The following is an 18879-nucleotide window of genomic DNA, read 5'->3' as shown; positions in this document are numbered from 1 at the left end:
AAGTATGAACGCGTTCAACAACAGACTAGACAAGGCCATGCAGTAGCATATGTTTTGCCTTGAAATGCCTCATATCCTAGTCTCTTATACACATCTAGATGTGTATAAGAGACAGGACCGGCTTTGCTACCGGCCAGTTTAACCAGNACAACAGATGCTGTAGTATAATGCAGTGTTTACCTAGTACAGTACAACAGATGCTGTAGTATAATGCAGTGTCTGTCTCTTATACACATCTAGATGTGTATAAGAGACTTGTTTCAACATTGCTTCAGCCTGACGTTGCCTGATGGGAATACTGTAGCCTCAACCACAAACTGGAGGCTGTGGTGGGATCGTTTGGGAGGCAATTTTAAGTGATCATATAAGAGTATCTTGCTGGCTGAAGGGTTGAGGAGGCAGTAAAGATAGCTTAAGTCCAGTATTATGTTGATATTCTTAGCTGCAAGTAGCCTCATGCTATTAATTCCTGTAAATTCCATCCAGCAATGGAGGGCAGCAGCTCATCCCTACCCTCCATCATGACAGTTTACATCAAAGAGGAGCCTGGAGACGAGGGAGAGGACATAACTGTGAAGGATGAACCACTTTGCAGTGAAGAATATGAGGTGATATTTTTAACAAGATTTGTAAGCTTGTAATTTAATTTCACTCAATACTTGCATGAAAGTGCTAAATTATTATCTCAAACAGAATTTGGATGTAACGTATTTTTACAGTACCAAAGCAAAAGTTTACACAGAAATGAGCTTATGAACAACCTTATAAAGAATTTTTTATTATAAGTAACTATTCATGAATAGCTAATAAATGTTATTAAATTAAGGTATCTGATTCACATTGTGTTATTCTGTGAATCTTGTATTGAATATTTTAATTTAGTATCTATGGTATAATTCTTTTTGAGTTAGGCCATTTTCTGGACCTTTTTAATTTATGAATTTCATCCAAATCCACGCATGGTAACTAATGTTCCTGCTCTTGATGTGACCAGCAAACTCCACTTCGCTCATCTTGCAAGCCATGCAAGAAAGAGGTTCAAGTTGAGGCTCACGAGGCCTGCACCAGCGCCTCACAGTACACTGCTGCAGTGCCTCATAAGCAGGTTGGTAGAGCTGGTTTCTCAGTACAAATAAATTGCTGAAGAATTCAAATGTTGATGATAGCTGATGATCTGTCTGCATTGGCTGTACTGTTAACATCTCATCTCTTCAGCTCCTATTTTTAATACATTTATCATTTGTTAAGCACTTTATATTTTCAATCCTTTGTTCTCCCATCCAAGTTTTTTTGACTCATTTTCTGATAAAATATCTGCCTGTTGAATCTAAGCTTGTTGTTAGTATTACATTGACGGTGTGAAATGAACAGAACTTCTTTGGCAATACAGGGTCATCAATATTTAGCATTACAACTTCGAGTGGTTAGAACTATGAAATGAAACACAATTGTGAATGTTTGAAAATGTATTTATGTAGGCAGAGGTTCAGAGATACAATTCCCACAATTTCGTTCAATAGGTCCACCATCTTCATCAATAACGAGTTGTAGACGCTTAGAGAAAGCCTTACATGAGTCACGAATGACACTCTACGGGATTTTGGCCCACTCCTTCAGCAGTTTGACCTTTAGGGCGTCCAAACTGTGATGGTGAACGGTCGAGACCTTGCTCTCAGGGTATGATCAGATCTCAAAATCCAGATGATTCAGATCGGGTGACGATGGGGGCCATTCATATTTGGTAATGAAGTGGGGAACATTCTCGGACAACCACTCCTGAATCGATTTGGCCCCATGGGATGGTGCAGAGTCCTGCTGGAACGACCAGGGACGTTTTTTGAAGTGCTTTCGTGCCCAGGGCAACAATGCACCAACAAGGATGGCATCTCAATAGTTCTTCTGATTCATTTTCACCCCTTCTGTCAACAAAAAAGAGGGGACTCCTTGAGGACTCTATTACGGCTGCCCAGACCATCACTGAGGTCGGGCATTGCTTCCTAGTCACCACACGGGATCCTTCGTCCCTATTCTTTAAGAATAGAATAGAAGTGTCGGCGTTGAAGAAATAGGCCCATGGCCTATTAAATGATCGATTTCTTTTACCAAATTCGATCATTTTGGGAATTGAAGTGGTGTTCAACATTGAATATCTTCTCATCACTGAAAACTAGATTTGGCAGAGTGCCATCATGAATGCGGGAAAGAATCTTGGATCTTTGGAGCCGTTTGTCAACAACTTGAGCAGACAGTTGGTGTTTTTTGACACCATAAAGATGATAATGATAAATAATGATAAAGATTAATGAGAAGGTGTAAACAAATGACAAATATTGAGGACAATTATCAACAATTGATTTTGAAAAAAAAAATGTAACGCTAAATATTGATGACCCTGTATGTACCTCCTCTGGTAATGCATGCTGATATGGTGTTCATTTCTTGAATACCTTGTTTTTCAGGGTTTTTTGTTCTTCTGTATAAATAAATTAGAGTTGCTATTTATATGATGGAAATGGATATGAATTCACATTTTCTTTCTGTATATTTTACAGATGAATTCTTTCTATATAATCCTTGTATCCAAAATGTCATTGTTTTGTAAAAGATGTGTATACATCAGGCACGATTTGAGACATTTTTTATGGACTTGCATTAACAGAAGTTCCGTGCCCTGATGTCATTTCTATTTCTATTGCCGAGATGATTTTCCTTTTATTAGAAATATTCTAATGTTATTGATATACGGTAATTCAAGCTTTTTTGTGAAATCTGTCTCCATTGAAAAGTGTAGAAGGCAATGATAATTTTATCTGATATATGTTTGAACACTACAATAATTTCATGACTTGAGTTCATTGCCTGATTTGAAAGAATTGCTCACATGAACCTGCTCTCCGTCTCTAGGATGTCTTGCCATGCAATGCCCAGAGCAACATTGGACAGGATGAGTGGATGGCAGTTTCTCCTGAAAACAAGGAAAAAAATATTTCTGCTGCTGAGAAAAATATTTCTCCAGTGCCCAATAGAGCAGCTTTAGTCCAGGAAGTTCTCTTTGATCAGCCTGTGGCTGAGTTCAAGTCTTTTGAGTCAAACTTGCCCAACAAAGACAATGGAAGATTAGCGGAGGAATTGCATGAAGTTTCCTCATCCACTGATTCATCCCATTCTAAAGCTCCTTTTAATGCCCACCAGTTGAACAAAATTGATTTTGGATCTGGATTTAAATGCAAGTTATGCAACTATGTCATGGCTATAAAACGAAATCTCTGTAGACATTTGTTTTCTAAGCATAGTTTTGGGGAAGGATTCAAATGTAAGTTGTGTGATTATGCTGCTGGCAGACAAACACAACTCAAAGTACACATGTTCTTCAAACATGGTTTAGGGAAGAGTGTAAAATGTGATGTGTGCGACTATGTTACTGCGCAAAAACAAAACTTAGAACGTCACCTGTTTGTAGAACATGGTTTGGGGGAAGGATATAAATGTGATCTGTGTGACTATGTTACTGCTCAAATACAAAATCTCCGAAATCACTTGTATTCTAAACATGGTTTAGGGAAAGGATTCAAGTGCAAGTTGTGTGATTATGCTGCTGGTAGTAAAGTTCTTCTCAGCAGGCACCTTTCCTCAAAGCATGGTTTGGGAGGCTTAAAATGCAAGCTATGTGATTATTCTGCACGTGATAAATCTCATTTAAATGAGCACATGTTTTCTAAGCACGGCATGGGTAAAGGATTTCAATGCAAGCGGTGTGATTATGTCAGCTGCAGAAAAGATGGCCTTGATAGGCACATGTTTTCTAAACATGGTTTAGGGAAAGGATTCCCATGCGATTTTTGTGATTATGTCACTGCTAAGAAATGTTATCTAACAAAGCACCTGAAATCCAAACATGTTCTGGATTATGAAAAATTTAATAGTACAAGTAGTGCTACTATGTCTGCTGACAATCCAATCTAAACTTTGTTGAAGGGGTTTGTTTGAATTCAGTTTGTGTGTATAGGTTGCAGCTGATAAATATCAGATGAAATGTGTACCGATTTATAGCAGTTGTTTGGTTGAAGTATTCCATATTGAGTTTAGTTGCAATGCCACAATCAAAATTTGAATGAGACTTGCAAACTATGCACCTTCCATGTCAAGAAATCAAGGTCTTGATGCTCTGTAATCTGGTCGGCCTCCTCATTTTGTGCCAGAATTTTTAATTTTAATAGTCTTATTTAGATGAGATAATGTGAGTGATGCAAATCAATTTTTGTGCTCTTATAATCAGTAATTCAATACTTTGAAATTTACAAGATTATTTGTACTAAATACTTGGGTCTTTTTCATTACTCAGTTGGGGGAAGGGCCTTTCCAATAATAAACTTCTTATTGGCAACAATAGTAGCGTCCACTTGTAGGCTACTAATTTAAAGTTGCTAGATTGAAATAACATTTACCAGGTTGAATATAGTTAAGGTTTGTGATAATGATTTCTTAATGCAAATTTTAGGCTTACATATTTGACTTTGAATTTAAGTTACCCAATCTTCAGCTAGAGATAACACCTACTCCTGGAGTTGGAAGATAATATGTCTAAGGTATTGTACTGATGATAAAATACATGAGATTTCATCTCATAATAATATGCATTCAAAAATTACTTTTTAAAGACAACACTTCCAAAGAGGCCAGTGTCTCTGATGTTACACATGTACTATGAATTTCATATTATTTTTTTCAAATATTTGAAAAAAATTATTTTTTAAAATTTTTCTTTAATATTAGAAAAAAGTTAAATTTTAAAATCTGTCAATTGATTAATGCATTGTCTCCAACTTTATGCAAGTTTGCAAAATTTAAGATCAATTGGACCGGAGAAGTGTGCCAAATATCGATTATAAGATTTGTAGCAGACAAACAAACAAACAAGAAGTAAAGTTAAGGAGAAGTGTTGTAAAAAATATGTCCTTTTTTGCTTTGATGTTCCTCAAGATCTGAGCTGGTTCATGTCATCTCCACGGACAACAGATATTGCGTCAGCCACAGTCTTGTGTTCCAAGAGGAACCCAATTACCTTATCCTAGCAAACATTTGAGAGATGTTTAGGCACTTTATTTATTAATATCATTTTCTTGAGAGGAGAAGTTCATCCATTGTTTTTAACCTCTCTACATTAAAAACAAGTGCTTGAAGGCAGTGCTTATTTTAATAAATAATATCCGTGTTGTGGATTAGTGAACCCAAATGCCTTTGAGCAGGAAGTGATTAATGCAATTGTGACAATTATATTAATAATTAATCAATAAATTAATCAATAATGGAATTTTTGACTGCTCACTAGTTCTATGATGTTCTTCATTGAGTTATACTGTCTGTATCTGGGATTTTTATTGATAGTACAACAACGATGCAACTAAAATGCTTGCTTCCACCAGATTGTATTCGTAGACATCTGTAAAGTTGCCCTGGAGAGAATGAGCTAAACTTTCATAGGGGAAAATGTGGGGGAATTCTAACTTGACTGCCATGGGTGACTTGGACCATTTTCAGCGCTTACCTTTTTGTGATGCAAATAATCACATATTAAATACATAAAATATATCTCTATATTGCCATTGTAGGTGATCTTGTGGTATTTTATGAGCCATCAACACAATTTCTCTGAAGTGAGAAATTTTTGAGTTACAGGTTTTTCCCCCTCAGGGGGGACTTCTGACGCGTGTCTGTGCGCATCAGAAGTCCTATGGGATTTCGCGCTCCTAGGGGGATAGTTCCTGAGCGCGCCACCGCTGAGCTCGCGGTGTCTGACTGCAGGTCTCAGTTGTGGGGTTAAGTTATTATGTAGGTAGGATTCCTTACATTTCCCTTCTCAGTCTCTCTCGTGTGGGCGGCAAACGTCCCGTGTAAGCAACCTCTTGTTCGAGTGTCTTCGTTTCTGTTGCTTTTCACCTGTCCCTCCTTGTCACTTCGTCTCTTTGAGATGCTAACGCTGCTTCTTTCGAGCCAGCTTCAGCGGGCTGGGCATCTGAGACCTTCCGCCCCTTGTGGGTGATGGATAATTGAGACCTTCCACCTCTATGGTGATGTTCATCTTGACTTTCGGTGCGAGATAGCTAAATAGCTGAAGCGCTAGTAAACATTTGGCCACAAAACTAACTAACTAACTTACAGGTTATTTCTTATTGTCAAAAAGGTCCAAGTCAACTTGTTCAATTATAGATCCTAATTTTTTTCCATGTTGGTGGCATATTAAGAATAGAATAGAAGTGTGTCGGCGTTGAAGAAATATGCCCATGGCAAATTTCAACTTTTTCTAATTCTTAAATTATTTTTTCGAGAAAATACTAAAGAATGTGATATTATCTATTATTATCACCCCATTTATTTTTTCAACTGTATCTTCTTATCTAAGACTTTATATCTTTATGTCTCTGACTAAAATGCTTATTATTAGACCTTGTATTTAACTTAAAGCTGTACATTTCTTATAAAAAGCATCTCTATGTAAGGACTAATATTTTCATAAGGATGTTTTCATCTTCATTTGAATGTTTTTCTTCATTTACTGCTGCATCTCTGTGTCCTGGTTATTTGGTTATTATTTAATATTTTATACATTACTTACTAAATAGGCAAGAGAATCAAATTTGTAATTGTTCAAGTTTTGTCAGTGTCATAAATTTGACTATAAATGCTCAAGTTGAGTGCAGTATTGTGCTGGAATTTGCCACAAATATCAGGGTAAATACAATGCAGTATTTACCTAGTACAGTACAACAGATACGGTAGAGATTCTTCATAACATTCTCAATTTACTGAGTATATATTCCAGCTGTAACTATTCTAGGTAATTTAAAATAAAATTGTATTTTTCCAGCTTCTTTAAATCCCAATTAATGTCCGATGTCTTCCTCCATTTCTTTTCTATCCAACTTGTTTATAAAATGTCACCTTTTATTTCATTTCTTTAAAGTCCTGATTGTATTTATATTGTAATCTATTTTTCTCCATTTCTTTTAGATCCTAACTGTGTCGTTAATTTAAACCCTGTTTGAGTCATCCTTGCTGAATCCTTATTGTATCAATAACCTTGTAAGCAATTTTCCTACCACAAAATAACATTTATTATTTGTTTGTGAAAAGGTATTGTTCTAATTAACTTTATATATTGTAACTAATACTGTTGTAGCAGTGAGTTGTGGGTTTGATTCTAGCTTCCTGTAACAGTTCTGGTCAAGATCGGTGAGGTGGCCGGGTGGTTTAACACCGGATACTGGAGCAGTGAGTTGCTGGTTTGAGACCCGTAGCAAGCTGTGAAATTTTGTGATGTTCAGAATAGGCGAAAGTGGTAATGGCCAAATAATACACGCTGATACCACTCAGAAAATACAAAATCTTCGCGGTATTCAATGCATCTCATGTTCACCGCGTGCTGGGCCTCTCAGTGTCACCAGCACTCGTGCATCACTTCTCAAGAGATTCAAATTCAATATTCCAACCTTTGACAACTCTTCCAGACTTGAAGGAAGAGTTGGCAAGGAAGAATCCTTTACTGGAAATATATCATATGCATCTCAGACCAGACGCCGTTCATCTTGATCTTTTAGCTATTGGTCAGACCGCTGTTGCCGCCACATACAATATTGTTTGGGAGCAATGTTGTTTACTTTAATATAATAAGCGTCAGCATCTCGGAAATGGTCATGTTTTGCCTGTTGCAAATTCTTGATATTGCAGAATTTTCACAGCTAACGGCGATGTCACCACAGCAGATATGTTGCCAGTCATCAATAGAAACGATCTATTTTATAATTCAGTTGAACTATCAACACATTATCTTCTTGAGTGGTTAAGAAATGGTTAAAATGCTATGCTGGTGATTAAAAACACTGTCTTTTAATCGCCTTATAAAATTGAAACCAACAAATTTTCCTATATATTGGAGATTTGATTTATTACGTCATGATTGACTTAAAATTCTAATTTCAAAATTTTCGAAAGCTTGAATCTTTATTTTTCAGCGTGTGCTAATTCTACCTTCTTGCAAATTTATCTTACTGAACCTGGCAAAAAATTTACAGTGAAGTGTTGGAAAGCTCGGCTTAAAAAGCATTGGGAATTTGAAATTATGTAATAATAAAAATAAATATTATTACATAATAAATAAATTATATAATAATTTAGCCACTATGCGGACCAGGAACCCTGGACCCCACGTGCGCGGTGCCTGGGACCCCCACGTGCGCGGTGCCTGGGACCCACGTGCGCGGTGCCTGGGACCCCCACGTGCGCGGTGCCTGGGACCCCCACGTGCGCGGTGCCTGGGACCCCCACGTGCGCGGTGCCTGGTTTTGTTTATGTGTTTTTAGACCTGAAGCAGGGACGAGGATATGGAAGTGAAGTTGTAGTCATTGTAAGCGAGTGTGAAGCGTCCTTGTAATGTGGGACGTCGCTCTAGGGTGTTCGTCAGATCAGCTTACACCTTGCAGTCTTGAAATGCCAAGCCCCTTACGGACCTGATAAAAGTCCAGCAGATGTTACCATAGGCCTATTTCTTCAGCGCCGTAACCACAATGCAATACTACTCTCATCTCCACAAATACTACAACACAGTCCACCTCAAAAACGTGGTGTGTTTTTACAAGCCTCGCTCGGCGCGCTATACCCGCCCAAGCCTCAGTCTGCTCCGTGTTGACATTTTGCGAGCATCGGTGCTACTCTTTCCTTCTCCAGCCTTGATTAATCTTTTGGTGATATGCAATTTCAGTTTTAAGCGTCTTTATGTATTCGCATTATTTATGTGTCAACCCTAGGCAATCAGCATGGCCAACCATTAGTTATATAATGTAAAATCTAGAGATCCATAGCTAAAGCGACTATTTCGATGCTGATCATAAACATGCCACCACTCGGTGGTTATTATACACAATGGCTTCCTAGCCCTTACCCTTCCTTACGAATGTCTAGCCATATTTCATGATGTCTCCCTGTTAAACGAGAGTTGTGTATATTAACGATGGCTTACCCTTTGGGGTGAGATCTAAAAACACTTCATGGTTTTAATCGATGCTTATGTATGATACCACATTATGCCCCTTGTGCAGCTTTAATATCATTTAAAACTGGGTAGTTTTTGAATTGTTTCTTCATATGTTTGAACGTCATGATCTTAACCGTAGTGATTGCAGCAATTTATTTGCAATGCAATGCTTCAAGAAACTGTCAAGATATTGCCAGCCTCCACTCGTAGACCTGGTATAAATTCGCACTTACCTCAATATATTCGATACCCCATTGATGCTCTTACAAAATGCACGGCCATCAATATCAACTGTTTATGTTTACCAACCATTGACGCTAATTCCTGCCAGTTTTGCCACGAAGTCGCCAAAATCTTATAAGTCTCCAATGCTGCCTAATCAAAACCTTTATTTGTGTAATAATCACCTCGTGCATGGTTCAATTCCTCGTTGATGGACCACCACATCCGTGTCATAATGTGTTATATTATCATTTGCAGTGAATTTTTGATTAATTTCACCATATCATAATTTAGCATTCAATGTCTTCAATAGGTTGAAGGACATATGAGTTGATTGTCTAAGATCAGACTAAATTAAGATAAAACGCAAACAATATGTGCACGTGCCCCAATTTATACTATTCGAAATTGCAATCGATATGTACTGCACAGGTAAAAATTAGTATACCCCTCATGTTTCCAACAATCCGGAAACGCTAAATTCTCCGTGAAATATCGTGGATCATTTGTTCGCCACGGCTGCGCTCCTCTGTCTACGCAGAATCTTCACGGGAGAGTCTGAGACTGAAAGAGTCAGCTGCATTCATTGATTGAACATCTAGTTCGTTTCGTCCTTGATTTTGTAAAGTTACCTTGCAAATAATAATTTAAAAACTCTTATCATTTGAATTATACTTCTATGTATATCAGTGTGGAATTCTGTATAGGTAATATATTCTCATGACAATATAAGAAAACGTATTGAAAAACCAACCCTACCACCGCGTTACAGTTACACCACCTTCCACTGCAATGAAAATTGGTAAACTGTAGAGATGCGACGTAAAAAAAAACACTCATGTTTTTTTAATAAAAAACAATTTTTTTAATAAAAAACATCAGCCTAAAAAAAACATGTTTTTTATTGTTTTTTTTTAGAAAAACATAAATAAATGCAAATAAATCCATAATCACTTTACCTGAGGGCCACAGGATGATAGGTGATAGGTCTATGCTGTATCTTAAAATTCCTAATATCATTGAATGACAGCAAAGTCATTTGTATTGCATCATAGCTACTTGCCTATTGCATCATCTTTCAATAAACGTAGATTATTTGAAAGATTATAGATTGACAGCAGAGAGGGCGGGCAAATTGGTGTATATAGGGCATAACCTACAATTGATAAACGATGCCGATAATGAACCTGCTGCATTGCCATCAGCCTCAGAAAAATGGCCGCGATTGTTAACAACTGCAGGCTTAAACCAATAGAATCAAAACGAGTCAGACAGTGACACTGACAGCCATATGGACATGGATGATGTTCATGACCCTGATGGAGATCAACAAGAAGATACTCTTCCAAGCCTTGGTGATACAGTGATAAGTGATAGTGACTCTGAGTGAATCATGCCTCATGAGTCATGGTGAGTGATACCGATTCGATGAGACATGCGAGTGACGTGACCCATGTCACATACCACAAGTGACTTCAATATGTTTACTTGAAAGGAGTACTTTTTTTAGATGCTTTTATTTTTTCTACAGATTTTGATATCAGAGTCTGGTATCTGGTTGGGAGGGACTGAGTCATAGTCTTAGACTCATAGGTCATGGTGAGTGACTGAAAATGGAATGCTTTGAAATATTTATTTTTTGTATTTTTTGCATACTTTGATTTTTGAGTACAATAAGGAAATGAAAAATTTGTTTATTTACCCTTTTAAGCTTTGAACTAGAAGTATTAGGCTTGATAAATTATAAATCACACATGAGATATGTTAAATAAGATTTATAAACACATCATTTCAATGTATATTAAGGGTATAGATATATTGATCCCAAATAAATACACGAAAGGAAAAAAACAATAAAAAACAAAAAAAAAACACATAAAAAAACGTTTTTTTTACTAAAAAAAACACTCTGGAAAAAAAACGTTTTTTTTGCATCTCTAGTAAACTGAGCTCATTAGGAACTTCTGCGCTTCTGAAATCGCGCGTGGTTCGACATCCAATCCTGTGTTGGCAACGCCTCAATCAAGTCAACTAGTCGTCTATCTGTAGGGTAGTAGACAAATTTTTGCAATGCATACGTTCTAAAATGAAAAAAAACACATCCAGAATCGTAAAAAATTTTCACGATTGGACAATACCAACAAAGTTTTCGATATCACACAAAAGTATGAGATAAACTTAGACTTTTCCAAGGCGTACATTCACATAGTGTTTCCACGATTATATCTGACATGGTGGCGTCACAGGCCATGTCAAGTTCGATTTCACAATAATTAGACTTGATCCACATTCCATACTGACATTTAAATGATGGAAATTTGTTTCAAATTATAAATACCAATTGATACGCATCCAGACATACATTTTTTCATGTTTTTTGCCTATTTTGTCGATATTGTCTGTATAATTAACTTCACCTCAGATTCTAAATGATTTAGTCTCCCATCGAGAGTTTTTGAACGTCTCGTGTCTTTTAGAAAACGTTCGTTGTTGAAGCGGAAATTATTGCAATATATTATCATCCAGAGCTTAGACATGTACCATAAGTTGTATTGAATAATAAAAGTTATTTTAATAAAATTTGATTTCTAATTCGAATTTTCGAATCAAATTTCTAACTAAACATTTTTTCAATATAATTTAAATCAACAGCATGTACCATTTCGTTTATTAAAGAATTACATTTAATTCAATAAATTTTGGCTTCAAATTATTTGTATTTTATTTTAATTTAATTCTACAGCTTCAATTGGTAAAAATGAGCAATGATGCGTCCTCAATGCCAGAGGACGCAGATGGTTTGCGGAGAATGAAATACAGATTTTTGGTATCTTACTGTACTTCTTTTCAGTCCATCTTCACATGACGTGCTCTGCAAAACAGAGTACCATAAGAAGGCAGAACTTAAAAAAATTAGTCTTAATAGGTAATTCCTAAGAACGTTAGTCGGTAACGATTGAGCAATTCAAGATACTTGGGAATGTTCAGAATTCCCATCTAGGCGGCAACAGGAAAATTTTGTCAAAGAAAAATTCCGCTCAGGGTTATACAGTACAAACTGACTGGTTACGTTACACAAGTGAATTTAAGATAGTAATTGATTCAATAATCATGGACAATTGGATTAATTCGCACAATCACTTTGATATTGCAGTAAGCTAGAAAATCAGTCTCAGAAAAAACAAACACACGTTATAAATGGGGCAAAACTGCTAATAATTGACAGTATCAAGATCATTTATGAGTTTAACCAACATGAAAATGATGCACAGTTGTCAGAAAGTGACAGAACTCATCAGAAAGTATCAGAACTCCTATTCATGTTGTCCGAGAGTCTTGAACACCAGAATTCTTATAAAATACAGGTCGCATATGCTAAGTAATACTGCATAGGACAAGTTAAGCTACTGGCCAGGGAAAATATCTCAAACTAATGTTTGGATTTCACAGAGTCGCATTGCAGACAAATGCTAAGAGTACACTTCTACAACATGAACAAAATTAGTCACGATAAAATAACTCACAAATGTTGCTTCGTCTACGTGTCACACCGTTGTTTATCCCAGGAACAGGGATCGACGCTTCTCTAACCGCCAAAATTTCTAAATAGCCCGGAACGAGCCTGTCCGTGTACGCGGATACTAAAAAATATTAAAACTAAAACTAATAGTTAAGCTAATGCTGGGATTTATTCCAGCACAAGCATCATAGGAATTAAAGTAAAACTGTCGTTCATACATCACAAATTGAATGGCATTGGATGGATTTGATAGGTATTTTATTAATCCTGTTTATATATAAGAATGGAAATCACTCTTCTAACCCTTAACGCACTGAATTATGTTTCAAAAGTTGAAAAAATCTGAACTGCTTACTCCAATCATGCGCAGTCTTTGTGTTTGTACTGGCAGTAACGACGGGCCTAGTCGATCGAATGTCGTTCGAACGAATTCACAACAAGTGACGCTAACCGTCACACTTGCGGCCTAGACTCTAAACATGTAATTACTCTTGGTAGAAGCTTTTATTTTCTGTGCGACGAATTCGTCACACCATGTTTTCGATGTAAAAGAATGTTTTTCAATTAAAAGAAATGCAATACTTGATTTTTGGAAATACGATGCTAAAATTAATGATCCATATTAGAATTCAATAGACGTTACGATTTCTGAATTATCTTCAAAAGTTTGTTTTCGTTTGTTTGATCAGAAGTTTTCATTTGTTAGATCAGAAAGAGAAAAAGGTTTCGTTCATTTGATTAGAAACAACATAATTATTCATTTTCTTGCACTAAGTATACGAGTGATTAGTTCGACTCTGTTATGAGTGATTGTTCGACTCTGGATGATCAATGTTAGTTCATTGATCATCCCGCTAGATTGAATACCTAGCGGGGCCGGGAATCATCCCGCTAGATTGAATACCTAGCGGGAATCATCCCGCTAGGTATTCAATTCAGTAGTACGATAGCTCACATGTGATGTAGTTCTGATCGTCTGAACTCTGAATTGCGTGTTTAGTGTCGCATGATGGAAAACCCTGCCTAACGATTACATAATGAAGTTTAGTTCATTGTGGTCAACTTAAGAGACAAATTTTTAACTAACTAATACTTTATATAAGTCTAAGTTTAATTGTCGAGTGAAAGGTGCAGGCATAAAACTTCCAAGTGGTTAGGTACTTTATAGAAACTGAGCAAGTTAGCCTATGTATTTTATGCCTTTAAGAAGTTCATTTTTTGCCTCAAATAACGATGTTGGGTAGAAAAAGTGGTCTTGGTGGATCGAAATAATATATGAACGTTCAAAATTAGAATTCCATCCTGATGTATATGGTGCAATGGTGTATACTTTTAGTGTATACCTTTACAAATAGTACCAATGACAATGAGTAATGATCCTATCTATGTAGCATAATGCAAGTTAAGAAATCATACATCTAAAAAATACCTGAAGACAGTGTGAAAAGCGAGTTATTTAAAAAGTACCGTTGCTAAGGTCTGTAGCAAAGAAAAATTTTCAGTAGGTATTAGAAAATTTCACTTGCAAAAAAGTTGCACACAGACACAGGTGCTGTCTTGAAAACGTTATTGATGAAATTTGCATAGCTCAATGATTGACTCATTGAGCTATGGATTTGGATTGAGCCTCAATCCAAAAAATGGTGGCCATTCTGGCTCGGCAACATGGGGTAATAGGAGACACAACGTCACAACCTGGGCCCCTGGGCAACGAACTGCCCTAAAAACACATTTTCAGTTGAAAATTGGTTTGCAAAGGCTTCAGTTGACAAAAAAAATGATTAGCAACAAAGAATTTTGATCACCATCAAATGGGGCTTAACGGGCCACAGGGTAATAAGAGATGGACATGGTAAATCAGGACAGTCGTCCCACCTTTCATAGAAATGTTGTACTGGCTAAACTAGTAAAAATATTGCAAAACTAAAAATAGTTGTGTAAAGTTCAACATTTCTACTATCTATGGACTAGGCTAGTATGTAGGCAGCCACTGTGCAGAGAGTGGATGAATATTGCAAGATCTTTGGCGACGCTTCAGTAGCAAAATTTATGCCTTCAGAAGATCTTGCTGACACATTTAGATTAAAATTCTTGCATTTAATATATTTGTCAGTCTTAGGCCAACTATTTAAAAAAAGTAAGGTTTCCAGTATGTTGGATGGATCAGGATGCAGTGAAGCTTGTCCAGAAATTGGTTGCAAAGAGTTTCTGCCAAAAAAATATAAACATCAAGTTTATGATTACGTAGTTGCGGACTTGCAGTCAGGATGGAATTCTAATTTTGAAGGTTCATTATCGTTCATATATTATTTTGATCCACCAAGACCATTTTTTCTACCCAACATCGTTATTTGAGGCAAAAAATGAACTTCTTAAAGGCTCAAAACACGTATGCTAACTTGCTCAGTTTCTATAAAGAACCTAATCACTTGGAAGTTGTAAGCCTGCACCTTTCACTCAACAATTAAAATTAGACTTACAAAAAGTATTAGTTAGTTGAAAATTTGTCTCTTAAGAAGTTAAGTTGACCGCAATGAACAAAACTTCATTGAGTAATTATAACTACGCTGCAAAGAGGAGTTTTCCATCATGCACACTAAACACGCAATTCAGAGTTCAGACGAGCAGAACTACATATCACGTCGGCTAACGTGCTACTGAATTAAATAGGTACCTACCTAGCTTCTTTCCCACTCCCGGTGCATAATCTAGCGGGATGATCAATGCGGATGGTAACTGAGTCCAACTAATCAATCGTATACGTAGTGCAAGAGAATGAATAATTATGTTGTTTCTGATCAAACTAACAAAACCTTTTTCTGTTTCTGATCAAATGAACGAAAACTTCTGATCAAACAAACGAAAACAAACTTTTTGAAGATAATTCTGAAATCGTATAGAATTCTAATACGGATCGTTAATTTTAACATCGTATTTCCAAAAATCAAGTATTGCATTTCTTTTAATTGAAAAATATTCTTTTACATCAAAACAACAAATTTTTTCTTACAGCTCCTCACGAATGACGAATGAATGCTGATCATATTGATGAATGATGATCTTACTCTTATAGCTAAAAATTTTAAATTGAACGATTTTGTCATTTCAAAGACTCCATTGATTACAGAACTTTAGTTTTCGGAAGTGTATTCAAGAAAAGTTTCTGAAATAGTAGGAACATTTCCATTATCATTCTGAAATAGAAGCGTCATTTCTGTTCTTATATATAAACAGGATTAATAAAATACCTATCAAATCCATCCAATGTCATTCAATTTGTGATGTATGAACGACAGTTTTACTCTGATTCCTATGATGCTCATTTTTACCAGTTGAAGCTGTAGAATTAAATTAAATTAAACAATTGAATAAAATTAAATTTTACTAAATCAAGTTCTATTATTTAATACACTAGATGGTACATGCTGTAGAATTAAATTCTATTAGAAAAATGTTGAATTAAAAATCTGATTATATTTTTTTAATTAAAAATTAATTTTTATTGAATTAAATTGTATTATTAATGCACTATATGGTACGTGCTCTATGTTTTAAATAATGAAATAGTTTCCCATGTTAAACAACAAAAATTTTTTAAGACACAAAAGTCCGAAAACACGGGATGGCAGGCAAAATCATTCAGAATTTGAAGTGAATTTATTTAGATAAATTCAACATAATAGGGCAAATATTTATTGTGAAATCAAACTAGACACAACCAAAACATAAGCGTGTGACACCGTCTTGTAATACGTAGACAGAAAACAATGTGAACCTACGCAGTGAAAAAATAGCAGTTTATCTCATAATTTTGTGTGATATCAAAAACTTTGTTGGTGTTGTCCAATCGTGAGAATTTTTTACGAAGCTGGATGTGTTTTTTTTATTTTAGAATGTATTCATTGCAAAAATGTGTCTGCTAGCCTACAGATGAACAACTAGTTAACTTGATTAGTCGTTGGCAACACAGGATTGGATTTCAAACCATGCGCGATTTCAGAAGCACGGCAGTTTCTAATGAGCTCAGTTTATCAATTTTCATTGCAGTGGAAGATGGTATAACGCGGTGGTAGGGTTGGTATTTCGATACGTTTTCTTATATTGACATGAGAATATATTACCTATACAAAATTCCACACTGGTTGCGGTCACATTAGGGTAGTCAGACTGCATTATCAAATGTTCAGTTGACACTTGCTGTACAATCAGACTGTTTTTAGGGTAAAATTAGTTATTTGGGGTAACACGTGCATGCAACCTTGTAAATAAGTTAGTGGCTTGTAAATAGTTTTTCATTACTCAGCGTAAATGGCTTTTCATTAAAAATTACTCAGCAACGCATCTTAAAATTATCTGGCGACGCTTAGGCTTAAAAACCCATATATTGGCGACGCTGCATCCACCCTCTGCACCCTGGGTAGGTAGCATAAAGTAAGTTAGGAAATCATATTTTCACTACCTTCAACTTCAAGAAATCCCTGAAAAAAGTGTGAAAAGTGCGGTTTTGGAAAAGTATCTGTGAGGCTGTTCTTAGCCTAAGGTCTGTAGCAAAAAATGTGATGTATTAAAAATTTTACTGACATTAGTTACATAAAAGTTGCACATAGGTGTTTGCTTAAAAATTTGATTGACAGAATTTGCATATCTCATCCAAAAAATGGCAGCCATTTCCACAAGACATGGTATTAAGTTTTTTTTTTAATTTAAGGGACACCTGCAAAAATGCATTTACAGTAGAACCTTGGTTAGCAAAGGCTCCAGTCAACAAAAAAATCAATTGACAACAAATAATTTTGATTACCTACATTTACCTTGCTCAGCAAAAAAGAAATTCACTTAAGGGGAGCTGGTGCAAAAATTGTCAATTTAGACTTTTCCTGTTTTTATGCTCATCTTAAAGCTGACATTCTGGCCTATCCAACGGTACCAAACCCATCTTTGTATGTTTATTTATGTCCCTTGCAACATTCAAGAGACAACTGGACAAGTGGTTGAGAAAGATCCCGGATTGTCCAGTAATGGGAAACTACCATCAGCAAGTGACAAGCAACGGCATCTTGCATCAGCGTGCCCAAATGAGGGCACATAGACGGAACACGTCCAACGTCACATCCGACGACGACTCGGAGACGGAGGACGACGAAGGCGGCGCACCAGCGTGACCTGGGACTAGGAAGTCCCGAACTCATCATAAGGTCATAAGGCCAAATAATACACGCTGATACCACTCAGAAAATACAAAATCTTCGCGGTATTCAATGCATCTCATGTTCACCGCGTGCTGGGCCTCTCAGTGTCATCAGCACTCGTGCATCACTTCTCAAGAGATTCAAATTTAATATTCCAACCTTTGACAACTCTTCCAGACTTGAAGGAAGAGTTGGCAAGGAAAAATCCTTTACTGGAAATATACCATATGCATCCCAGACCAGACGCCGTTCATCTTGATCTTTTAGCTATTGGTCAGACCGCTGTTGCCGCCACATACAATATTGTTTGGGAGCAATGTTGTTTACTTTAATATATAATAAGTGTCAGCATCTGAGATTTGGTCATGTTTTGCCTGTTGCAAATTCTTGATATTGCAGAATTTTCACAGCTAATGGCGATGTCACCACAGCAGATATGTTGCCAGTCATCAATAGAAACGATCTATTTTATAATTCAGTTAAACAATCAACACATTATCTTCTTGAGTGGTTAAGAAATGGTTAAAATGCTATGCTGGTGATCTTTTAATCGCCTTATAAAATTGAAACCAAAAAATTTCCTATAATTGGATATTTGATTTATTACGTCATGATTGACTTAGTATAGTATAGTATAGTATCTTCGGCATTAAATAAATAGGCCTGGATAGGCCTGTCGCCGATTCTTGTACTTTTCTTGACTAGACTGGCCTTACGGACGGTAGATTTAAAATCGCTTCTAGATATCAGATGTTCCGTAGGGTACGAGGCATTTTAAGACTGAACATATGCTCATGCTTGGCCTTGTCTAGTCTGTTCTTGAACGCGTTCATACTCGGAGCGTCAACAATATCTTCAGGGAGGCTGTTCCACATGTCAGTGACTCGAAGCGAGAAGAAATGTTGTCGCGTGGATAAGTT

General features: G+C 36.4%; 1 protein-coding gene across 2 annotated transcripts in view; it reads left to right on the top strand.

Annotated features, from left to right (window-relative positions):
- Window positions 1-271: 271 nt before the first annotated feature.
- LOC108668004 (zinc finger Y-chromosomal protein-like) overlaps window positions 272-18879 on the top strand; it is a 31241-nt gene continuing 12633 nt past the window's right edge. The window contains exons 1-3 of one of the 2 annotated variants that reach the window (XM_018155124.2): window positions 272-608; window positions 995-1105; window positions 2905-4674. In XM_018155124.2, the coding sequence (XP_018010613.2) occupies window positions 489-608; window positions 995-1105; window positions 2905-3963 (1290 nt within the window). In that variant the 5' untranslated portion in view covers window positions 272-488 and the 3' untranslated portion in view covers window positions 3964-4674. Of the gene's footprint in view, window positions 609-994; window positions 1106-2904; window positions 4675-18879 lie in introns of those variants that run through there. The other variant, XM_018155126.2, reaches the window with a different exon arrangement.

The sequence above is a fragment of the Hyalella azteca genome, unplaced genomic scaffold (assembly GCF_000764305.2).
Source record: "Hyalella azteca isolate HAZT.00-mixed unplaced genomic scaffold, Hazt_2.0.2 contig17580, whole genome shotgun sequence".
NCBI classification, from domain to species: domain Eukaryota; kingdom Metazoa; phylum Arthropoda; class Malacostraca; order Amphipoda; family Hyalellidae; genus Hyalella; species Hyalella azteca.
Note: the sequence above shows the minus strand (reverse complement) of the source record. Positions and strands in the feature narration are given on the sequence as shown.